Source organism: Tachyglossus aculeatus, chromosome Y4, assembly GCF_015852505.1.
Source record: "Tachyglossus aculeatus isolate mTacAcu1 chromosome Y4, mTacAcu1.pri, whole genome shotgun sequence".
In the NCBI taxonomy this organism is placed as follows: Eukaryota; Metazoa; Chordata; class Mammalia; order Monotremata; family Tachyglossidae; genus Tachyglossus; species Tachyglossus aculeatus.
The window spans coordinates 7,965,464-7,980,374 of record NC_052096.1 but is presented as its reverse complement, the minus strand read 5'-3'; the positions used below and the strand labels follow the sequence as shown (position 1 = coordinate 7,980,374).

Genomic DNA, 14,911 nt, shown 5'->3' with positions numbered 1-14,911 from the left:
CTGCACATAGTACTTAGAACACTACCAGCACTTAGAACAGTGCTTTGCACATAGTAAGCACTTAATATTATTTTAGCAAGCATTCAATAAATATGATTGAATGAATAAATCAATGAAAGAAAAGCTAATCATGTTGGACACAGTCTTTGTCCCACGTGGGTCTCACCATCTTAGTCCCCATTTTATACATGAGTTAACTGAGGCAGAGTGAAGTTAAGTGATTGCTCAGGATCATACAGCAAGCATGTGGCGGAGCCAGTATTAGAACCCAGGTCCTCTGATTCCTAGGTCCATGATCTTCCCACTAGGCCGTGCTACTTATTTGCCCTTTGCCAAGTAAGAAATTTTACATGGTTGATGTATGCTTTGCCAGAGTTCATTTTGGGCTACAGCTCTAGGAAATAATAATAATAATAATAATAATAATAATAATAATAATAATAATAATTAATAATGGCATTCATTAAGCACTTACTCTGTACAAAGCACTGTTCTGGGGGTTGGATGGGGAGGAGTCATGGAATTCTAAAAGGGTGCCTTGGTATGATAGTTACGTATCTAAATATTTGTGGGAAAATATGGGCTTAGAACAGCTGTCAGTGCTTAGAACAGTGCTTGGCACATAACAAATGCTTAACAAATACCATTCAATCATTCATTCATTTAAAGCTCTCTATCACCTTGCCCCCTCATACCTCACCTCCCTTCTCTCCTTCTAGCTCTCTTCCTCCCTTCAAGGCCCTACTGAGAACTCACCTCCTCCAGGAGGCCTTCCCAGACTGAGCCCCTTCCTTCTTCTCCCCCTCATCCCCCTCTCCATCCCCCCATCTTACCTCCTTCCCTTCCCCACAGCACCTGTATATATGTTTGTACATATTTATTACTCTATTTATTTATTTATTTTGCTTGTACATATCTATTCTATTTATTTTATTTTGTTAGTATGCTTGGTTTTGTTCTCTGTCTCCCACTTTTAGACTGTGAGCCCACTGTTGGGTAGGGACTGTCTCTATATGTTGCTAACTTGTACTTCCCAAGCGCTTAGTACAGTGCTCTGCACACAGTAAGCGCTCAATAAATACGTTTGATTGATTGATTGATTCTACATCCCAGCCCACACACTCTGCTCCTCTGGTGCTAACCTCACTGTGCCTCCAATTTGCCTGTCCCGCTGTTGACCCAAGGCTCACGGCCTACCTCTGGCCTGGAATGCCCTCCCTACTCAGATCCACCAGACAATCACTCTTCCTCCCTTCAGAGCCCTACTGAAGGTGCACCTCCTCCCAGAGGCTTTCCCAGACTAAGCCCCACTTTTCATCAGCTCCCCCTCCCTTCTGCATCACCGCGACTCACTCCCTTTGCTCTCCCTCCTGCCCCACAGCATATATATATATGTATATATATATATATTTCCATTTATTTATAATTATAAATTTTATTTGTAGGTGTGGTGGTGCCTTTTTCTTTCATTTTTCATCATACTTACTGTCGGGGGGGTTCTTTTTAACCATTTAAGTTAGTGGGGATTTCCTTCTCATTTGTTTCTCCAAATCCCTTGTCCCCTTATAAATATTGCTTCATTTTCTCACTATGAGGTTTTAGGTGTTTTATGAATTAAAAGGTTCAGTTTTGTTTCTCTCTCCTTTCTTAGCGAAGCAGTGTGGCATAATGGAAAGAGTACAGGCTTAGGAGTCAGAGGACATGGGTTCTAATCCCAGTTCGGCCACTTGTCTGCCATGTGACCTTGGGCAAGTCACTTAACTTCTCTGTGCCTCAGTTTCCTCATGTGTAAAATGTGTAAAAGGGGGATGAAGACTGTGAACCCCACGTGGGACAACCTGATTACCTTGTATCTACCCCAGACCTTAGAAGAGTGCTTGGCACATAGTAGGTGCTTAACAAATACCATTATTATTATTTCTTACTATGATAAAGAAATTAGGCATAGAAGGTACCAGGGTTAGTCAGCATGGTGAAACCTACTGAAATTGAGGAACTCAGTGGAGAATTACCAACTAATAATCGCTCATAAGAACAATGGCACGGATTGAAGTCTGATGACTGTGGTAGAAAAGCTGCTCTTTTGTTTAGTCATCTATACTCCCTCAGCCAAACCCTGTTTGTTAGCAATTTTTACACATCTCCCATATCCAAGCAGTTTGGGATTTACTTCTCTCTGCTGCTGTTAAGGTTCGAATGGAGGCAAGAGAGTACTATGTTTTCCTAAATTGGCTGTGGTAAAATTTGAAAAGCCCGCGTTGCAATCAGATTGGGCCTCTAGCCTACCGTGAAGCTCCAATCCTCTTCAGGGTAATTTGTGGTGTCTCTTTAGGTCGTTGTTCAGATAGATCGAGAGTTCAGGGTAGTTAAAAGCAATGTGGAAAGGAGCCAGGAAACCTGGTTTAGAAAACCGGAATCATGCAGTGGGCTTCTTTTGATTCTCATCTTCCCTGGATATTTTTATTTGGCACACCTTGCCTTTAAAGCATTATTAAGAGAAGCAGCATGGCTTAGTGGAAAGAGCCCGGGCTTGGGAGTCAGAGGTCGTGGGTTCTAATCCTGATCCTGCAACTTGTCTGCTGTGTGACCTTGGGCAAGCCACTTAACTTCTCTGTGCCTTAGTTCCCTCATCTGTAAAATGGGGATTAAGATTGTGAGCCCCTCGTGGGACAACCTGATTGCCTTGTATCTACCCTAGTGCTTAGAACAGTGCTTGGCACATAGTGCTTAGCAAATGCCATCATTATTATTATTACTAGCTCTACTGAGAGCTCAACTCCTCCAGGAGGCCTTCCCAGACTCAGCCCAACTTTTTCCTCCCCTCTTCCTTCTCCCATCCCCTTTGCCCTCCCTCCCTGCCCTTCCCCAACTCCCTTCCCCTCCCCACAACACTTGTATATATTTCTACATATTTATTACTCTACTTTATTTTTACATACTTACTATGTTTATTTATTATGTATATATAGCTATAATTTATTTTGATGGTACTGAAACCTACCTACCTGTTTTGTTGTCCATCTCCCCCTTCTAGACCGTGAACCCGTTGTTGGGTAGGGACCATCTCTATATATTGCCCATTTGTACTTCCCAAGCATTTAGTTCAGCGCTCTGCACATAGTAAGCACTCAATAAATATGATTGAATGAATGAATGAATGAATGAAGTGCTCAATAAATACGACTGAGTGACTGATTGACTAAGAGTCCAATCACAAAGCTGGTACAGTACTCCAGCTGAAAAAATAAAAGGCCTTTAACCAGGGTATGGCCGTGAGGTGGGAAAGGAATGGTTGTCAATCAAGCGTCCCCTCCTCACCTCCAAGGAAAACCAGGAGACTTGTAGTGGACTCATATTTAAAGGGAGAAAGAGAAAAGAAATAGTGACTAAAAAGGAGGGTTAATTGACACTGCCTGCTTACTCACCTTAGGTAAGTCACTTAACTTATCTAGGCTTCAGTTTCCTCATCTGCAAAATGGGCATTAATTTGAGCCTTATTGTGGCACAAGGACTGCCTCGTATGTTCCCCAGCCCTTAGTACAGAACTTGGCATATAGCAAATGCTTAATAAATGCCACAATTATCATTATTATTATTATCATTAATAATAAGAGGATCATCAGCCCCATGTGGGGACAGGGCTGTGTCTGATCTGATGCTTCTGCTGTATTTAACCCAGCAATTAGTACAGTGCTTGGCACAGAGTAAACCCTTAATTGTAATTGTGGTACTTGTTAAGCTGTTACTAGTTGTCAATCACTGTACTAAGTGCTGGGGTAGATACAAGATAATCAGGTGTCACAGTCTAAGTAGGAAGAACAGATATTGAATTCCCATTGTGCAGATGAGGGAACTGGGGCACAGAGAAATTAAGTCACTTGCCCAAGGTCATACAGTAGGCAAGTGGCAGAAAGGGATTAGAATCCAGGTTGTGACTCCCAGCCCCATGCTATTCCACTAGGCCACACTGCTTCTCTTCACTTAACAAATACCGCGGTTATTATTATTATCATCAGAAAGGTGGAAAGATTGAATTGGTAAAAATCCAGGCCGGAAAGGGTATTAATTAACCTCAGGGGCATTTAAAAATCAATTGTAATGAGTGCTATTCAAAGGACTTGGGAAAGTACAATCCCACAGAATTGATACACGTGATCTGTGACAATAAGGATCTTGCAGTCTACACGGAGAGGCAAATTTTAGAAAAAGTTAAAGATAGGGAAATGGAAGAGTATAAGGATGTGCACATAAGTGCTATGAGACTGGGGGTGGGATGACTATCAAGTGTTTAAGGGGTACAGTTCTGATCCAAGAGCACTCTCCCTCATGTTTTTCTAAAGGGTAGAATCACAGACCTACCGTACCCCCAGACTTGACTCTAAGATCCCTATTGACAAATACAAGACTCTTAGAAGGCACCCTGGACCCTGTTCGGCGATCTGGTTTGGGGGCCAAGCTTCCAGTGACCCCCTTTCCCCTACACTCAAAGAGTTTAAGTTACAGCAAAGCGTTCAGCTCCGCAGTCGGAGTGAACGAAAGGTCTGTGTTACTTCCCCCAAAGAGACTCGACTTTGTCGTGAAATTTGGGGGGATAGGAGCTGGCTTTCTAGCCAGGACAGAGGCCAAGGACCTACGGAATCACCCTCAAGGGGTCCGGTAGCCGCAACTATTAAGATTAATTAGCAATTTCCATGGAAACCTAAAACTGTCTTTCCACTCAGCTGAATATTGGGGCTTGCAGAGGGGGCTCTTGCCTAGTTTCGGCCTCAATTCTTTCATTTTGTGAGTCAAAAAGAAAACGAGTAAATCCTGAGGATTCTCGCTTCATTATAAGATAGAATTCGAGGGAAACTATTTATTGGATTTTATTATAATTTCCCTTTTTCGAGCTGTAACAAACACAAATCGGGAGCTGAGGAGTATCTTTGGCAGCCGGCGAGGCGGGTTGCAGAGCGCACCAATCAGAGCGCAGCTCCGCCCTATATATACACCCGGCGGTGACGCTCGTTTTTCGCATTGTTGATTCCCGGCTTTTGGTGGTCGCTTTGTTTTTGAGCATCGCGGTCATGTCCGAAACGGCCCCTGCCGCACCCGCAGTCCCGGCACCGGTGGAGAAGTCTCCGGCCAAGAAGAAGGCGAGGAAGCCGGCGGCGGGCGGAGCGCGGCGCAAGGCTGCGGGGCCCTCGGTGTCCGAGCTGATCACCAAGGCGGTGTCGGTGTCTAAGGAGCGCAATGGGGTGTCCCTGGCCGCCCTGAAAAAAGCACTGGCCGCCGCCGGCTACGACGTGGAGAAGAACAACAGCCGCATCAAGCTGGGGCTCAAGAGCCTGGTCGCCAAAGGTACCTTGGTGCAGACCAAAGGCACCGGCGCCTCGGGCTCTTTCAAGATCAACAAGAAGGCGGCCGGCTCCGAAGGCAAGGCCAAGCCGAAAGCTAAGAAGGCAGCGGCCTCGGCTAAAGCGAAAAGAACTTCCAGCGTTCCGAAGAAGACCAAAAAGCCAGCGGCAGCGGGTGTCAAGAAGCCTGTGAGAAAGACACCGAAGAAAGCCAAGAAGCCGGCGGCAGTGTCGGCCAAGAAGGCGACCAAGAGCCCGAAAAAGCCCAAAGCCGCTAAGCCCAAGAAGGCAGCTAAGAGCCCGGCCAAGCCGAAGGTGGTGAAATCCAAAGCCGCTAAGCCCAAGGCTGCGAAACCAAAGACAGCCGCCAAACCCAAGAAGGCGGCGGCTTCCAAGAAGAAATAAGGAGTTTTCCGCGTGATATTTCTCTTTAACCCCCAACGGCTCTTCTCAGAGCCACCCACAAGTCTCAAAGAAAGGGCTAAGTACCACCTTCTAGAATTAGCGGCATACTGTTCTGAATCGTGGGAGAGGTACTCTGGCACTTTATAAAATGGGGATAGACTGAAACATACTTTCTAAAAGTAGACGCTGCAGGATCGTTGCAGGCGCAAGGGGGATATTTTCAAAAAGTAAAAGCAGAAACGGCGGAGGCAAATGATCTCATTGATTAGGAGACCACTGACATTACAGCTGTTTTATGAGAATGTGGGTGGCTCTGAATAGAGCCTTTGGTAGAATTTTATACGCAGAAAGGGAGATTCAAGCCCTCTCGCCACGGATGCGGCGGGCCAGCTGGATGTCTTTGGGCATGATGGTGACCCTCTTGGCGTGGATGGCACACAGGTTGGTGTCCTCGAACAGCCCCACAAGGTAGGCCTCGCTCGCCTCTTGGAGGGCCATGACAGCAGAGCTCTGGAAGCGCAGGTCCGTCTTGAAGTCCTGGGCGATCTCCCGCACCAGCCGCTGGAAGGGCAGTTTGCGGATCAGCAGCTCGGTGGACTTCTGGTAGCGGCGGATCTCCCGCAGCGCCACGGTGCCGGGCCGGTAGCGGTGAGGCTTCTTCACGCCGCCGGTGGCCGGGGCGCTCTTGCGGGCGGCCTTGGTGGCCAGCTGCTTGCGGGGCGCCTTGCCGCCGGTGGACTTGCGAGCGGTTTGCTTGGTACGAGCCATTCTGCTATTAACCCACCCTACAATAGAAACTGAAAAAAGAAAGGCTGTACCGGTTTATATAGGATGAAGTCCGTTTTGACTGGACGAAAAAATTTCTAAAGTTGCGCGCTCTCCACTTATTGGCTTCCCTTGAAAAACTCTGGCTCCACCTCCGCCTTTCCCGGGCACGCCGCCGTTTCGCTGCTTCTCCATTTCCCTTCCCATCATTAGGAGAGCTATTTCCCCGCTTAACCAAAGGGACTGCCGACTTGTTTCTTTGGGTCGCTTTCTCCTTATTACAAATTTTCAAAAATTCACTTGATCATCCACTCCAGAATAAACCTTCCCTCCCAGAGTTTTTTTCATTGGTTACAACAATGATAATGGCATTCATTAAGCGCTTACTATGTGCGAAGCACTGTTCTAAGCGCTGGGGATGTTACAAGGTGATCAGGTCGTTCCACGGGGGGCTCAGTCTTAATCCCCATTTTACAGATGAGGTAACTGAAACCCAGAAAAGTTAAGTGCCTTGTCCAAAGTCACACAGCTGATAATTGGCGGAGTCGGGATTCGAACCCATTATCTCTGACTCCAAAGTCCGTGCTCTGTCCACTGAGCCACGCTGCTTGTTGTAGCCAGGACAAAAGCTGTAGCTTTTACTCCCATTTTTTAAAAGCTCACCTCGCGATGAGATTCCGCTGCCCGAAGAAATATTTCCGGCGTTGTGATGCTCATTAGCAAGCTGCGTTTAATACCTCGATTTCCTAAATACTCAGCGAGTTTTCTTCATTTGAATTGGGAAGCAGACATCACTAACCTGTGCACGTGACCAACTCTTCAGCTGAAAGTGTGGGTGGCTCTGAAAAGAGCCTTTGGTTTCAGATTATTTCTCTGCCACTCCGGATGACGCTTATTTGCCCTTGGCCTTGTGGTGGCTCTCGGTCTTCTTGGGCAGCAGCACGGCCTGGATGTTGGGCAAGACGCCGCCCTGGGCGATGGTCACCTTGCCCAACAGCTTATTGAGCTCCTCGTCGTTACGGATGGCCAGCTGCAAGTGGCGGGGGATGATGCGGGTCTTCTTGTTGTCGCGGGCCGCGTTGCCCGCCAGCTCCAGGATCTCGGCCGTCAGGTACTCGAGCACGGCGGCCAGATAGACGGGCGCGCCAGCCCCGACCCGCTCGGCGTAGTTGCCCTTGCGGAGCAGACGGTGCACGCGGCCCACTGGGAACTGCAGACCGGCCCGGGATGAGCGGGACTTGGCCTTAGCACGGGCTTTACCTCCTTGCTTTCCGCGGCCAGACATAGTGACAGAAAACTGAAAAAGAGAGCTATTCAGGAAAACAGAATGCAATTGTGAGGACGAGCTGCACCAAATGCTTTTATAGGTTTTTTGGGTAGCCAAAAGGAGCCATTTCATTGGTCAGAAAGTCCCTTCGTTACATCAGCCAATAGAAGGTTAGAACCTGAATCCGCTTATTTGCATTAAGCAGCAACAGGACATTCTCCAATCAGAAAATGTTAAAAGAAAACCTAGTTTGCATACATACCCTATAAATTCCTTCGACTCCAGAGCCATACGAAGTTGTGTGTAAAGACATCTTCCCTTCCGAAATGCCTGATCCAGCTAAATCTGCTCCGGCGCCCAAGAAGGGCTCAAAGAAAGCCGTGACCAAGGCGCAGAAGAAGGATGGCAAGAAACGTAAGAGAAGCCGCAAGGAGAGCTACTCCATCTATGTGTACAAGGTGCTGAAGCAGGTCCACCCCGACACGGGCATCTCGTCCAAGGCTATGGGCATCATGAACTCGTTCGTCAACGACATCTTCGAGCGCATCGCCGGCGAGGCTTCCCGCCTGGCGCACTACAACAAGCGCTCCACCATCACTTCCCGGGAGATCCAGACGGCCGTGCGCCTGCTGCTGCCCGGGGAGCTGGCCAAGCACGCCGTGTCCGAGGGCACCAAGGCCGTCACCAAATACACCAGTTCCAAGTAAACCGCCCCCCACTCTTCTTTAAACCAAAGGCTCTTTTCAGAGCCACCCACATTTTCCCTGAAGGAACTGTGATACCCCAGGTGTCATTACTGTCTTTTCTGGGTCATTTAGTTCTAATAAAAGGTTGAATTGACAAGTTGACTTATTCAACCGTTTTTGAGTGCTTACTTTACCAATAAACCTACACGTTCCTTGCCCTAAGTTCAGTCTTACCTTGGTGGGAACGGTACCGAGGGAGAGGGGAATCGGAGAACGTGGCAGGCTTATCCAAGAAACATGTGATTCTATGTAAAATCGGTTAGAAACTAATGCTAACTCCCGCCCAGGTTATCCCGCTATTTGAGAGGCCCGCGGACATTTCTGGTGCTGAGACGCTCACTGGCAAAGGCGGCTTAATAAACTGATGGGTCTAGTGGAGGGCTCTAGTAATTCTGGCCAGGCTCTTGCGTTCGAGAAAGCTTATGCTGAGGTAATAATCAATAATCCTCTAGACTGAGCTCGTGTGGCCTGGGACTGTTTTTCTTTACTGCTGTTCTATACTTTCTTATGGGTAAGACACCGCACACAGTAAGCGCTCAATCCATCTGAATTCATGAGAATTGAGGGCCAACAATAACCCCATTTAGAAAACACACGCACACTAGCTTAGAGTAAGCAAATAGCTCTTTTGAGTGAAAGAGTAGGTGGCCCTGAAAAGGGCCTTTAGAATTGTCGAGTAGGAAAGAAAATCTTAGCCTCCGAAACCATAAAGGGTGCGTCCTTGTCTCTTGAGCGCATAAACCACATCCATAGCCGTGACAGTCTTCCGCTTGGCGTGCTCCGTGTAGGTGACGGCGTCCCGGATCACGTTCTCCAGGAAAACCTTGAGCACCCCGCGGGTTTCCTCGTAGATCAGCCCGGAGATGCGCTTGACGCCACCGCGACGAGCCAGGCGGCGGATAGCAGGCTTAGTAATGCCTTGGATATTATCTCGCAGCACTTTTCTATGCCGCTTAGCACCCCCTTTCCCCAGGCCCTTTCCACCTTTTCCTCGACCCGACATGACAGCAAACCACCTAAGTGAGATAACCTAAAAAGAAATAAGTTGACGGGTTTACACCAAACCTTTTTATAATTACAAGGCCGACCTGATTGAAACCTTGAAGAGAAGGCGGGAAAGCCGGAAGCGGTGGCTCCTCCCCCTTAATGACTCACGGTTTACAAAGTGCCCCTTCCCACCGTTCCCGGATCGGTGTTTTCTCATCCGATTCATTCATTCATTCATTCATTCACTCACTCACTTATTCATTCATTCAATTGTATTTATTGTATTGAGGGATCACTTGTACTAAGCGCTTGGAAAGGACAATTGTCCCTACCCCTAAACAGGCTCACAGTCTAGAAGAGAGAAACAGACAACAAAACAAAACAAGTTGACAGGCCTCAATACCATCAAAAGAACATCCACCTAAGAACGGCCATCTGAAAAATGAATTCGAAAATCACCAGGGGGGAAAACAATAATTTTCAACTGGTGAAGCAGAGACCCGGACTTTTCCAAGAGGCAGATTTCCTTTTTTTTGTGTGGCATTTAAGAACTTACTATATGACAGTTCGAAGCATGGTGGGGATCCAGGTAGTCTACATGGACTACCTCACCTGTCCGCATGTTTTGTTTTGTTGTCTGACTCCCCCTTCTAGACTGTGAGCCTGTTGTTGGGTAGGGACCATCTCTATATGTTACTGACTTGTACTTCCCAAATGCTTTGTACAGTGCTCTGCACACAGTAAGCACTCAATAAATACAATTGAGTTTCCAAGAGGCAGAAAACAGCATCGGACATTACCGGATGGTTGTGACGGGGAGTTTGACTCAGACAGCAGCACTAGTATGGTCTAGTTGAAAGAGTCCAGGCCTGGGGGTCAGATGACCTGGGTTTCAATCTCGGATCCACCACTTCTCTGCTGTTTGTGGTCTAGTGACTTGGGCAAGTCACTTCTGTTCTCTGTGCCTGTTACCTAAATGGGGATTAAAGCCGTGAGCTCCATGAGGGGCAGGGACTGTGTCCAAACTGCTTATTTGTATCTACCCCTACATTTTGTTCAGTGCCTGGCATATTCTAGGCGCTTAAGACATGACATAAAAAACAAAAAAGGAAGGTATTTCTGTGGCAGGGAACCAAATACTAGTCCTGACAGTCCAGTGCTTAGGTCCCTGCATATTTTGAGACCAAAGGAAGCCAGTACAGTACCTGGTTTAGTACAGTGCTTGGCACGGAGTAAATGCTGAACAAATACCATAATTATTATTTAGTAGTACCCTGCTCTCAACTCTGCCTTGTCCTGCAGCCCATCCTTCCTCCCTTCCATTTGTTCCTCTATCTTGCCCTTACGACTTATATCAGTCCCAAATCTTGTCCCCCTTCCTGTCCCCTCTCCCTGCTGCAACCAGTGTAGCCAGATTTCCTTTTTTTGTGTGTGTGGCATTTAAGAACTTACTATATGACAGTTCGAAGCATGGGGGGGATCCAGGTAGTCTACATGGACTACCTCACCTGTCTGCATGTTTTGTTTTGTTGTCTGACTCCCCCTTCTAGACTGTGAGCCCGTTGTTGGGTAGGGACCATCTCTATATGTTGCTGACTTGTACTTCCCAAATGCTTTGTACAGTGCTCTGCACACAGTAAGCACTCAATAAATACAATTGAATGAACGAATGGATAGTCAGGTTGGACACAGTCCATGTCCCACATGGGGTTCAACAGCTTTAAGGCACAGTACAATTTCTCTTTGATTTCCCTGATTTAGGAATGACCCAGCTTTAAAAATAAAAATGACAGACTACAGTTGCTTGAAAATTGGGAGTCTGGTGGGTGTTGTAGATCTGAGGGTAAAATTTAGGTAAGCTGGGCAATGATGTTGGTAATTATGGCCTCTCTCGATAATAAAAATGATAATATTTGTGCTTTGTTAGCACTTGCTATATGCCAAGCAGGTTGCAGAGTGCTGGGGTAGATAAAAGATAATCAGAGATAAGATAAGATTAAAAGATAATCAGAGATAAGATAAGATTAAAAGATAAGATAAAAAAGATAAGCAGAGCCCCTAACTTACTCACTCCCTAGGTAGAAGTGAGAACCAGTAATTAATCCCCTATTAGATGAAGTACAAATAAATGACTTGTCCAAGGTTACCCAGTAGGCAAGTGACAGAGCTAGGAATAATAATAATATTAAATATGGCATTTATTAAGTGCTTACTATATGCAAAGCACTGTTCTAAGTGCTGGGGCGGTTACAAGGTGATCAGGTTGTCCCAGGGGGGCTCACAGTCTTCATCCCCATTTACAGATGAGGTAACTGAAGCCCAGGGAAGTTAAGTGACTTGCACAAAGTCACACAACTGACAAGTGGCAGAGCCGGGATTTGAACCCATGACCTCTGACTCCAAAGCCTGTGCTCTTTCCACTGAGCCATGCTGCTTCTCTATAATAATAATGATGGTACTTGTTAAGTGCTTACTATGTGCTAAGCATTGTGCTAAGCACTGGGGGGATACAAGATGATCAGGTTGTCCTACGTGGGGCTCAGTTTTAATCCCCATTTTACAGATGAGGTAACTGAGGCACAGAGAAGTGAAGTGACTTGCCCGAAGTCGCACAGCTGACAGTTGGCAGAGTAGGGATTTGAACCCATGACCTCTGACTCCAAAGCCCGTGCTCCTTCCACTGAGCCACGCTGCTGTATAGAATCCAGCTCCTCTGATACACCATGCCTAATAATGATTACACTTCCAATTTGTAGAACGGTTTTATTTTTCCCAAACCCTGTCACATCCATATTCTCATTTTATCAATCAGTCAATCAATTGTATTTATTGAGGGCTTACTGCCTGCAGAGTACTGTAAAGAGCTCTTGGAAAAATACAATATAACTCTTTAACAGAGTTGGTTGACACATTCCCTGCCCACAACGAGCTTGCAGTCCTCATAAGATCCCTGTGTTATAGGAAGAGGCAGGTATCATTTCTATATTATAGGTGAGGTAACTGAGGCCCGAAGAAGTTACAGTTAAGCTGAGTTGCCTCCTGACTGCATTTGAAGGTGAGAAAGGTGGAAGAAGAGAAGCTGATAGACGGAGGAACCAGTGAAAGAGCATTTTGTATATATCTTAAAAACTTCCTAACTTAAGCACCATTCATTCAATCAATCATATTTATTGAGCACTTCCAGTGTGCAAAGCACTGTGCTAAATGCTTGGGAGATTACAATATAACAGACACATTCCTGTCCAAAACGTGCTCACCAGCTCATATACATACCTTTTTTCTGTCTTTCTCTGATCTGTAATTTATTTTAGGCTACCCTGCTAAACTGTGAATTCATTGAGGGCAGGGATTATGTCTACTAATTATGCAGTATTACCCCAAGGATTTAGCACAGTGCTCTGCACAGATTGATTCATGATAATCGCCTAGTACAGTGCTCTACACACAGTAAACTCTCAGTAAATATCATTGAGAGAGATTCAGCTCACTCCTTTCCAAGCCAAACTACATGGAGCCCCAGATGAAATGGGTTGAACTGGAGGGTTTAATTTTAAAGCCAACAGGGGTCTTGGAGTGTATTCTTGGCTGGAAGTCAAAGAACTTTCCTGTCTATTATTATTATTATTATGGTGTTTGTTATTGCTTACTATGTGCTAAGCACTATACTAAGTGCTGGGGTGGATACAAGGTAATCAGAATTTCCCACGTGGGTATCACAGTCTTAACCTAATCAGGTTACCCCACGTTGGGCTCAGAGTCTTAACCCCCATTTTACAGATGAGGTAATTGAGGAACAGAGAAGTAAAATGACTTGCCCAAGGTCACACAACAGACAAGTGGCAGAGTTGGGATTAGAATCCAGGTCCTCTGATTCCCAGGTTCATGATCTTTCCACTAGGCCATGCTACTTTTCATTATAGCTTCTGAAAGTTAGATTGGTATTTTTAAGCACTTACCATGTGCCAACACTGCACTAAATTCCAAAGTAGGTGCAAAATAATGAGGTCAAACAGTCTAAACTTTGTAATAATAATAATAACAATAAAAACTCTTGTATTTGTTCAGTGCTCACTATATGCCCAACACCGAAATAAGCACTAAGGAGTAGATACAAGATAATGGGATTGGACACAGTCTCTCTTCCACAGAGAGCTCACAGTCTTAATCCCCATTTTACATATGAGGTCACTGAGTCACAGAGAAGTGAAGTGACTTGCCCAATGTCACATAGCAGAGAAGTGCAGAACCGGGACTAGAACCCACAACCTTCTGACCCCCAGGATCATGCTGTAGCCTCTTATGCCACGCTCCTTCTCATTATGCCCTTCTGCTTTTCATTATGTCGTGCTGCTTCTCACTATGCCCTACTGCTTCCTGTGGGTAGATACAAGTAAACCAGCTTGGACACAGTTCTTTTCCCACTTGGGCCTTGCAGTTTAAGAAGGAGGGAGCCAGTCAGTCAGTCACTTGTATTGATTGAGTGCTTACTGGGTGCAGAGCACTGTGCTAGGAGCTGGGGTGAGTACAATAAAATGATAGACAGTTACCTTGCCCACAACACAGTGAGTTTACAGTCTAGAGGGAGCTTAAAGTCTAGGAGGAAGAATATCTTTATTTTACAGATGTGGAAACTGAGGCACAGAGAATAATAATAATTGTAATAATAATAATATTTGTTAAGCACTTACTATGGGTAAAGCACTATTCTAAGCACCAGGGTAGATAAAGCTAAGCAGGTTGAACAGTCTTTGTCCCATATCGGGCTCACAGTCTTCATCCCCATTTCACAGAGGAGGGAACTGAGGACCAAAGAAGTAAAGTAACTTGCCCAAGGTCATACAGTAGACAAGTGATGGAGCCAGAATTAGAAGCTAGGTCCTACTGACTCCCTGGTAGATAGATTCTCTATCCACCAGGTCATGCTGCTTCTCAGGCCCCTGCTCTTTCCAACATCTGATACCCAAATTATCATGTGGGTCAGAATTCTTCTTTGAAAAGTACAGTACTGGTCGCTCAGTTTATAGTCAGAGTAGATATGTGTGTGTGTGTGTGTGTGTGTGTGTGTGTGTGTGTGTGTGAGAGAGAGAGAGAGAGAGAGAGAGAGAGAGAGAGTGAATAGCTGGAGGAGTGGGATGTGGAAGCAGTAAGGAAAGTGAGAAGAGGTAGGGTTGTATGGCAGCACAACAAACCATGGCCCATTCACTCTTAAATCTCCTGAATTTATCAGTAAATTGAAAGGGATCTGGGTAGATTAGGATCTATTAGGATTGATGTCCAAATGGAAGGAAATTAGGGTTCTACATTTACTTGTGTCCAACTCTAATTTGTGCCTCAAGTTCATTTTCATTGTTGATTCTCCTGAAGTCTTCAAGGAATCCTTTCCCACCCACTTTCCACCACATTAT

General features: G+C 45.9%; 5 protein-coding genes across 5 annotated transcripts; 2 read left to right on the top strand and 3 right to left on the bottom strand.

Annotated features, from left to right (window-relative positions):
* The first annotated feature begins 5,033 nt into the window (after positions 1–5,033).
* Positions 5,034–6,278, top strand: LOC119946886 (histone H1.4-like). Its single transcript, XM_038768364.1, has one exon. It carries the CDS (start codon positions 5,067–5,069, stop codon positions 5,739–5,741), a length of 675 nt encoding a protein of 224 aa, XP_038624292.1. The 5' UTR covers positions 5,034–5,066; the 3' UTR covers positions 5,742–6,278.
* On the bottom strand, positions 6,099–6,572 carry LOC119946898 (histone H3). Its single transcript, XM_038768377.1, has one exon. The coding sequence runs from the start codon at positions 6,507–6,509 to the stop codon at positions 6,099–6,101; it is 411 nt and encodes a 136-aa protein (XP_038624305.1). The 5' UTR covers positions 6,510–6,572.
* Positions 6,573–7,398: 826 nt separating this feature from the next.
* LOC119946911 (histone H2A type 1) lies at positions 7,399–7,791 on the bottom strand. The gene has a single exon (XM_038768392.1). The coding sequence runs from the start codon at positions 7,789–7,791 to the stop codon at positions 7,399–7,401; it is 393 nt and encodes a 130-aa protein (XP_038624320.1).
* Positions 7,622–8,554, top strand: LOC119946916 (histone H2B type 1-O). The gene has a single exon (XM_038768397.1). The coding sequence runs from the start codon at positions 8,100–8,102 to the stop codon at positions 8,478–8,480; it is 381 nt and encodes a 126-aa protein (XP_038624325.1). The 5' UTR covers positions 7,622–8,099; the 3' UTR covers positions 8,481–8,554.
* A 656-nt stretch (positions 8,555–9,210) lies between these two features.
* Positions 9,211–13,792, bottom strand: LOC119946959 (histone H4-like). Its single transcript, XM_038768439.1, has 2 exons — positions 13,781–13,792; positions 9,211–9,549 (listed from the first exon to the last, which is right to left on the bottom strand). The coding sequence occupies exons 1-2, from the start codon at positions 13,790–13,792 to the stop codon at positions 9,211–9,213; spliced, it is 351 nt and encodes a 116-aa protein (XP_038624367.1).
* Positions 13,793–14,911: the final 1,119 nt, after the last annotated feature.

What these genes read in the sequence shown, in the direction of transcription:
- LOC119946886 (XM_038768364.1), top strand. Translation starts at nt 5,067, where the DNA reads ATGTCCGAAACGGCCCCTGCCGCACCCGCAGTCCCGGCACCGGTGGAG.
- LOC119946898 (XM_038768377.1), bottom strand. Translation starts at nt 6,509, where the DNA reads ATGGCTCGTACCAAGCAAACCGCTCGCAAGTCCACCGGCGGCAAGGCG.
- LOC119946911 (XM_038768392.1), bottom strand. Translation starts at nt 7,791, where the DNA reads ATGTCTGGCCGCGGAAAGCAAGGAGGTAAAGCCCGTGCTAAGGCCAAG.
- LOC119946916 (XM_038768397.1), top strand. Translation starts at nt 8,100, where the DNA reads ATGCCTGATCCAGCTAAATCTGCTCCGGCGCCCAAGAAGGGCTCAAAG.